Source organism: Pinus tabuliformis, chromosome J (assembly GCF_031772625.1).
Source record: "Pinus tabuliformis cultivar Carrire ecotype Pingquan chromosome J, CPIR1, whole genome shotgun sequence".
NCBI classification, from domain to species: domain Eukaryota; kingdom Viridiplantae; phylum Streptophyta; class Pinopsida; order Pinales; family Pinaceae; genus Pinus; species Pinus tabuliformis.
The window spans coordinates 964,759,215-964,767,389 of record NC_142295.1 but is presented as its reverse complement, the minus strand read 5'-3'; the positions used below and the strand labels follow the sequence as shown (position 1 = coordinate 964,767,389).

The 8,175-nt window shown below is 33.9% G+C and overlaps 1 protein-coding gene across 3 annotated transcripts; it reads left to right on the top strand.

Annotated features, from left to right (window-relative positions):
* The first annotated feature begins 1,073 nt into the window (after positions 1 to 1,073).
* On the top strand, positions 1,074 to 6,005 carry LOC149230040 (aquaporin NIP1-1-like). Of its 3 annotated transcripts, none has more exons than XM_089378835.1 (6): positions 1,074 to 1,991; positions 2,034 to 2,084; positions 4,212 to 4,472; positions 4,602 to 4,796; positions 5,287 to 5,348; positions 5,468 to 6,005. In XM_089378835.1, the coding sequence occupies exons 1-6, from the start codon at positions 1,830 to 1,832 to the stop codon at positions 5,679 to 5,681; spliced, it is 945 nt and encodes a 314-aa protein (XP_089234961.1). In that variant the 5' UTR covers positions 1,074 to 1,829; the 3' UTR covers positions 5,682 to 6,005. The 3 variants fall into 3 exon arrangements, with proteins under 3 accessions (XP_089234961.1, XP_089234962.1, XP_089234960.1); XM_089378836.1 differs by having other exon boundaries at positions 1,075 to 1,991; positions 4,248 to 4,472; XM_089378834.1 differs by having other exon boundaries at positions 1,075 to 2,084; positions 4,248 to 4,472.
* Positions 6,006 to 8,175: the final 2,170 nt, after the last annotated feature.

Below are 8,175 nucleotides of genomic sequence, written 5' to 3'. Positions count from 1 at the left end.
AAGATCTTTTTCTGTAGAAAACATAGAAATTTGGATAGCTCACCTGGAGAGGCACCTAGAGTGTAAGCTTCAGCATTGAGCACCCTCTAGTTCCAATGCTAAGGTTTTAGCACGTATGACCTCCTTAGATACTTAAGTTTGATTCTCTTTAAAAATATTTTCGCATGCCGTTGATGGTTGATAGTTTCACTAAATTTTGGTTATTTTTGTATTGGTAATGACTATATGGCATTTTCTCATAAAGTAGTCCATATATCTGGTTTCCCACATGGCTAATTAAGACCACTTAGACCGCATTCTCAAGTCTTGGAAAATCATTAACAAATTCCAGATATATAATGATGTAATGAGTTTTTGAGATAATATAATCTTTTAACTTACAGAATAAAAAAATAAAAAGAAATAGAAATTATTATATTCCAGTTTAAAATAATAAAAATATAAAACAATATAACGAAGACTGTTTTCATGTCTTATTTGTATTTGTAATAATATTAAATGTTGTAACACAAAACAATGTTAACTTAGCCTTTTATATTTATAAATATAGTGTAACAACGTGATAAAAATGGGCATTAGTTGACAGTGATCAAAGACCAAAAAGTTCCGAGAAACTTTCAAACCATCCCAATTTAAAAATGTGCGTTGGAAGTTGGTTTCTAGAACATGGTCACCCACCTTTATCCTGATAGATTCTGTGAAATTTGACCAACAGTATCAAGTTTTTAATGGTTTGAATTAGTTTTTTTTCCATCAAATTTTAATCTGCCATTGGACAAAATTCAACCCTGAACCATTATTAAGATAACAACAGAATTTTAGAAAATATTGCGTATTAAGATTGTCATTCAGACAATCATTGGAGATAAGATAAGAATTAGGTCACGAAGATAGAAAAGCTGGTTGACTGTGTTCGTTCACCTAGAAGAATGAGATGGGATTTCTAATGTGGTTGGTTGGTGAAATTGGCAATAAAAACTTAAAACAAAAGAAAGAAATTTCAGGCTATCATGGATAAGTTCACCGACAATGTTGCGTATTATCTTGGGTGATCCGAAAACAGATACGTTTAAAAATAGGAAATACCCCCACAAATTCAACGCCTCTGCAATCGGAGAAAATAATGCTCAGAGCGGTGATGGTAGACACGAACACAACCACTCTGTCATCCAAGAAAATAGCATTCAACTGCGGTGGCTGACATAAAATCGAGCATCCAGTCACTGGATTCTCGGAAGGATCATGGAGCCCATTGGCTCGTTTCTTGAAACTCGATGATTCAGATTTCTCACAATTGGTCGGAACCGTAGAGTCAAGCTCTATGGATAAACTTTGAAGTCTTCATGGGTGAAATTCATGTTTTCCACTGTTACAGTCAGATTTAGGATCAGGTTTACCTAAAAAAAGGCAGGACTGTTTGAGTATTGTGTATCCCACGACAACATATTTTTTTTGTTTGTTGCATAAAAGGGTAGAAGCAAGCAACCAAATCATGCAGGTTTGCTGCATGAAAGATTGAGGGAAAAAAAAAAAAGACTTCATCGCCTGTAAATTTCATTAGTCCAAGCCTGTGCTGAAGGCCTGTCTAGTGAGCTTTGTGCCGTGGGAATTGAAGTCAAGAGGAGGGTTGATTAGAAAACCAGAGCTTATCTTGATTGCTGCGCTGGAATATTGAACCAGAATTCATGATACTAGGGCAAACTTCTGAATTATCAGACTTGGACTGTGTAAGGATAAATTTGAGGAGAATGTAGGGTGATTCAGGCATTCACAACTATTTGTTTTTATCTCAGGGAATTAATCTCAGAGAAAGCTTGGACCGCCTGAATATGGCTACAGAATTGATTTCTGGCAAAATGAAGATGACACAGCCCTCTTGCCCGTCGCCCTCCCTACGTTGTCTAAGCGCACAATCTGAAGACGGTATAATTGAGGAAGAAAGTACTGCTATTAGAGATATTGAAGCGAACAGAATCGAAAGCCATGATGCTATTAGAGATATTGAAGCGAACAGAATCGAAAGCCATGATGCTGGACACAATATATGTTGGTCATGGATGCCATCTCTGAATTTTGTTAGGAAGGTTCGATTTGGAATTTTAAATTTAATTGATTGTAGATTTTAAGAATATTTTGAAATGCTATAGTTTATTGAGAGTGTTTTTAGAAAACAATGAAAATTTGGGTCATCTCGATTAAAGTTATTTAGCTTTAAAATTTTAGGTATCGAAATGGATCATGCTAAATCTATTTTTACCATAAAACCATTCCTACACTGATTTTTTGGAAAAACTTAAAAAAAAAAAACCAGTTTAAAGAGATTTTAGGCCACCTATATAAACACCATCTTCTGTAATTGAACCAACAGTAGTGAAGTTGAAAAGTTAGCGTCATGTTTATTTATGTTTAAGTTGAACATGTATTTGAGGCTTTTTTATATAAATTGCAGATGCAAAAAATCTGACAATGAAGAGAGGTCAATTCTTTGACCCCTCCTCACCAAAATTGCAAATTCAAGAAATTTGACCATAAAGAAAGGTCAATTCTTTGGCCCCTCCTCTATCAAATTCCCAAAATCTACAATCAACCTAAGTTCAAGAGGATATCTGTCATGGCTGTAAGTTCAAGAAGGTATCTGTCATGGCTGTCATATTTCATGTCCATGTTTCGCCTGTTATAATCGGAGTATAGCCCCGGTTTTTCCTAATCCAGGAATCCAAAAGAAAATTATATGCCAGACCCAGATAAGTTAGATTATACATAGTGATTGGCTTTAGCTTTTATGTAATTAATCCAATCTAGTGTGGTGTTTTCTTGTAATTCAAAAATTACTATAGCCATTGCCATAGTATTGAATAGATTTAGATAGATGATTTAGATAGATTTAATTACGGTTTGTTAGATGTCACAATATTTTCAAAATTTATATTAGAGTTAGAGTTCAATTTTATGTGAAAAAAACTCAATTTTTTTTTAATATATTATTGCATAGATTTAGATAGATTTGATTACGGTTTGTTAGATGTCAGTTCAATTTTATGTGAAAAAACTTAATTTTTTTAATATATTATTGCATAGATTTAGATAGATTTGATTACGGTTTGTTAGATGTCAGAATATTTTCAAAATTTATATTAGCATTAGAGTTCAGTTTTATGGGAAAAAACTCAATTTTTTTTAATATATTATTAAAAATCTTGATGTCAAAATATTATTAGAATCTATAATAGAATTAGAATTCAATTTCATGTGAAAAACTAAACTTTTTTTAAATATATTAGGAACCTTGGGGCCATTGCAAAAATTGAAAAACTAAACTTTTTTTAAATATATTAGGAACCTTGGTACCATTGCAAATTCAGAAATAAGTTAAGTTTTTAGATATTTTGATTAAATTATTCCTAAAATTAGCTATAACTATAGATTTGAATAGAATTAGTTACTGTTTATTAGATTTCAACATATTCTGGAAATCTGTCACGAAGTTTATCGCAAATTTGAAAATAAATTAAGTTTTTAAATTTTCTGATTAAATTGTTTTTAAAATTAGCAATAGGCATACATTATAGATTTCTATTTAAGAATATGTAATGGTTATTGTGGCTTACATTTCATTTTAAAATATTTTTAGATTTTTATTTCAGAATATGTAATTGTTATTGTTAATTAGATTTCATGTTAAAATATTTTCAAAATTTGCAATGTGATAAAATTAGATTTAACATGAATATTTACGAGAAAAAACTCTCTTTATATTACTAAATATATTACCAACCTTGAGGCCATAGAAATTTCAGAAATAGGTTACGTTCTCAGATTTTCTGATTAACTTGTTTGTAGAATTAGCCATAGCCATAGACTTGAATAGATTTAGGTCATCGCAAATGCAGAAATAGGTTACTTTTAGAATTTTTTATAATTATAAATTTGGTTATATTTTATTTTAAAATATTTTTACAATCTGCAATTAAGTCTAGAATAAGAAATCCAATTAAATTTATTGAGTAGGAAAAACTCTTGGCCATCCCACAATCAGAAATAAGTTATTTTTTTATTAAATTGTTTGTAGAATTATGCCATGGATTAGGTGCTATTATTTTTCAGGGCAATAACAACACTGAAACTTGTAGGGTTGGTGAATTTATGTTCTCCAAAAGCATTTGGCAATTTCTGACATGTGGGTTCTGTTCCAATAAACAAAAATCTGCTAGCATTCAATGTATTTATCTTCGATTTATTCAATGCAGGTGGTAGCAGAAATTATTGGGACTTTTTTCATGATATTTGCAGGATGTGGATCTGTCGTTATTGACAAGAAAACCAATGGTTCCATCACTCATCTCGGTGTGTCCCTTGCTTGGGGAATGGTAGTGATGATCATAATTTACACCCTAGGTCATATTTCGGGAGCCCATCTGAATCCTTCAGTGACCCTGGCCTATGCAGTTGTGCGGAGATTTCCATGGAATCAAGTATGTATGCAATATTTCTCCCAAAATACAATAACAAGCAAGCCAGCCCAATGAATTATAAGGAGACCATGCTAGGACAGTTAGTAAAAGTGATATGAGGATTGAGTTTTTATTTGATTGTAATCACAGGTTCCAGCCTACATGGGAGCTCAAGTCTTTGGATCAATTGCTGCTGGATTTGTCCTCCGTTTGATGTTTGGAGAAGTGGCACACATTGCAGCTACAGTCCCCACTGGCTCAGCCATGCAGTCCTTTGTTTTGGAAATACTTATCACGTTTTTCTTGATGTTTGTGGTTTCTGCAGTCGCTACTGATACTAAAGCGGTATATCTCTGCAACCACCCTGCATTACTGGCCTAGTCTGTAATCATTTAATGTCATTTTGAACTTCATTGATTTTTTCAGATCCTATCATCAACTAGTACAATTATTTTAGTAAATATGGTTGATATACTAAAGATATCTTTTTCAATTAATGTTATTCTAAATTTCATTGATTTTTTCAAGTCCTTGGCTAACTAGTACAACTTTATTAATAAATGTGGTTGCTAATCTATAGATGTCATTTTCAATTAATGTCATTTTAAATTTCATTGACTTTTTAAAGTTAGTAGTCAACTAGTAGTAAATATGGTTGATATATTATGGATATCTTGCTTGATAGATATATATAAACTATGTTATCGACAATATTTTTTCCCTTATTGATAGACTCATATCAACACTATTTTAAATAGTTAATAGACATATATTAACCATATTTACTGATGTCAGGAAAATAATAACTATAATAACTATGAATATAATGTGGCAGATAGGAGAATTGGCCGGATTGGCCGTTGGAACTACCGTTGCTATGAATGTAATCTTTGCTGGGTATTCATTCTATGCTCTCTGACTTTTCTATTTTTTCAATATTCTCTCGAGGGACCATTAGTAATCCCCTAAGAGTATCGACAAGTATAGAATAACCTGATTTTATTTGCCCTTTGCAGTCCAATTTCAGGAGCTTCCATGAATCCTGCAAGGACCATAGGCTCTGCGGTGGCTGGCAACAAATATACCAACATTTGGGTATACATGGTTGCACCTCCAGTTGGTGCCGTCATGGGTGCGATGGCTTACAACATGATTCGGCTGACTGACAAGCCTGTGCGAGAGATTAGCCAGAGTGGATCGTTCCTTAAGGCCCAGGGCTCTGGCAGATGAAGACATAAAATCCCAATAACTAACGTGCGGAAATCTTTGAGCGCACTGCCATCATGTTTGAGCCTAAATGGGTTTAGATGAGCTGGCATGATTTAGATGAGTGTGGAGTTTATATGAGTTGTGATAATTTGTAAATGCAGATTGTGTCTCAAGTGTAAAATCCGTGAACTTTCATTATTGTGAAGCAGAAGTTGTTGAGATATAAATACAGTGGCATGATCAGCTGTCAAGATGTTGGCTGGGGAAATAACATACCTCCATGCCCGTCCATGAAACATAAAATGTCTAATTTTGCATATCAATATATTATTGATTTTTAAATGATGTTATCTTTATTATATGGCATCTTTGTTTAGCATATGGAATAGTTTGTATAAGGAAATTATATATAAAGAGAGATATAGTCTAATTTATAAATGGTTTTTTTTTTTTTTCTTAATTTGAATTTGGATATATAATTTGAAGCAAGAATGTGTTTTTTTTTTTGTTGTTTAAGATACATTTTTAATGCATAAATGAAAAACAACTAGGCATTCCAATTCTATAGATTAAACAACTTAAACTCAAGTTTAAAAAATAAAAAAAGTGAAATTTTAGTTAAAATTAACCAAAATGTCATGAAAAAAATAATTTCTTATATCAATTAAGGTAAACCCCCCATCTCTCTCTATATATACTCTTAATTTAGAAATAAAAAAATCTTATACATCAATTTAACACTTAATTATTATACATAATCTCATTTATTTTTTTATTTTTTTTAACACAATCGGTCACTTTTTATATATTGCAAAAAAATGGGAAAGGAAGCTAGTTCCTTTTACAATCCGAGGAGCGCTGGATCAAAGTAGTGCACAACAGGGAGCGCAGTCCCCACAGCTACTTTAACAACCCTTTTTCTTAAAAACTTCAAAAAAATACAAAATGCGACTTGAACACCGAAAGCCTCGCGAAGATACCAAACCCGCACTTAACATTGAAACAGTAGACTTAACCAAAAACCCGCACTTAACTTTGGAAAAGGCGGACAAAGATACAATCACACAGAACTAAAGTTCCGCTTTTCCACAACCTTGGTGCAAATATCTAAACTGACCTTTATAAGGCTCAATCTCCACTGTAGATTTCCTCCGTCAAATCTAACAGACACCAACTAAAGTCGATCATTCAACCTACACGTCTCTCCACTGTTGTCGATCCCCTCGCAATAGATCCAATGGCAAGCAAGGATATCGGGTGGGCAAACCGCACGGAGAATACCCGCCCGATAAAACAGTGTCCTCGCCCACCTGCTTGCTACGTGTCCAACGGTGAGTGGAATCGGGGAGTTCCCTCCTGAAACCACTTACCGCTTAATCACCTCCCGATAAGCCACTCCTGCGTATTCCCACCTTTTCTCTTTGTCTAAGTCTCGCGCAAGTTAGCATCCGATGACCCTTGATCTGCCTCCATCAAGTTCCTCTCCTGACACTTCTGATCTCATTCCTTATCCATTGATCTCCAGATTCAACAATTCCTGTGCGAGGGTTCTTCATCTGTCTCCTCACGGTTTCTTTGCAACAAATCTTCAATGTTTTGTGATTTCTGGTCCTAATGTATTGGTCTCTGTTGAGGGGAGACTTATTGTTGTTGAATGCCTTACTGTCTCAGGTCGCTTAGGAGCTTGCGCAGGCGAACTTGGAGATCTGTTTGTTGCTTGCAATATTGTTACGGTCTAGGTGTTCATTGTTGACACGACTAAAGCCGACCTCGCCCAGAAGAGGAGGACAATTCAAATCTTGTTTCTTCATATAGTGTAGCTTGTTGGGATTATGAGAGTCGAGTGCTCTAAATAAGGCTGATTACAGTTGAGAACCTTTGCTGACATATATTCTCTGCTTTCTTCATGCAATCTTCATCTTGAATTGATGTTTTGATTCTTCTTTTTTGATTTTCCCCCCTATAAAATGTCTTGTGATATTCTTCAGATCTATATTTTATTTCTCGATCCTGATACTGGGTGTGGGGTCATGGTATACTTTCTTCATAAACTTCATTATTCTCTTTGACAATCCCAATTGGTCTGTCAATTGCTTTCTTGACATGGCTATCAGTGTCCTTATTTTGATTTCTCAGGACATGCTTTAAGGTTATTTTTCCCAGGATTTCAACGCTTTTTCTAATCCTTTGATAGATTTTGTTGATGGCTATGCTTTTGAAGTCCCTTTTGGCATCCAATGTTGCTATTATGATAGCCGAGTCCCTTATTATTATAGGGTCCTTGATTGCATTTTTGTTTAAAAGCCTTGTGCCTAGGAAAAGGCTGTATGCTTCAGCCCTGTTGTTTGTCATTTCTCCAAAGCTCCATTCATAGGTTATTATTTTTTTCCTATTTAGTTCTAGAATAACTCCTCCTACCCCTGCTTTACCTAGGTTATTTTTTGCAGTTCCATCAAAAAAAAATGTGTCTCTTTTGTTCTTTTATCCATTCTACAATTTCTTTCTCATCCAATCT

Bases quoted from the DNA above. Each gene is read 5' to 3' on its own strand.
- LOC149230040 (XM_089378834.1), top strand. From the start codon at position 1,830: ATGGCTACAGAATTGATTTCTGGCAAAATGAAGATGACACAGCCCTCT. The intron at 2,085-4,247 runs GTTCGATTTGGA...TATTCAATGCAG, and splicing joins CTCTGAATTTTGTTAGGAAG to GTGGTAGCAGAAATTATTGG. The intron at 5,349-5,467 runs GTATTCATTCTA...TGCCCTTTGCAG, and splicing joins ATGAATGTAATCTTTGCTGG to TCCAATTTCAGGAGCTTCCA.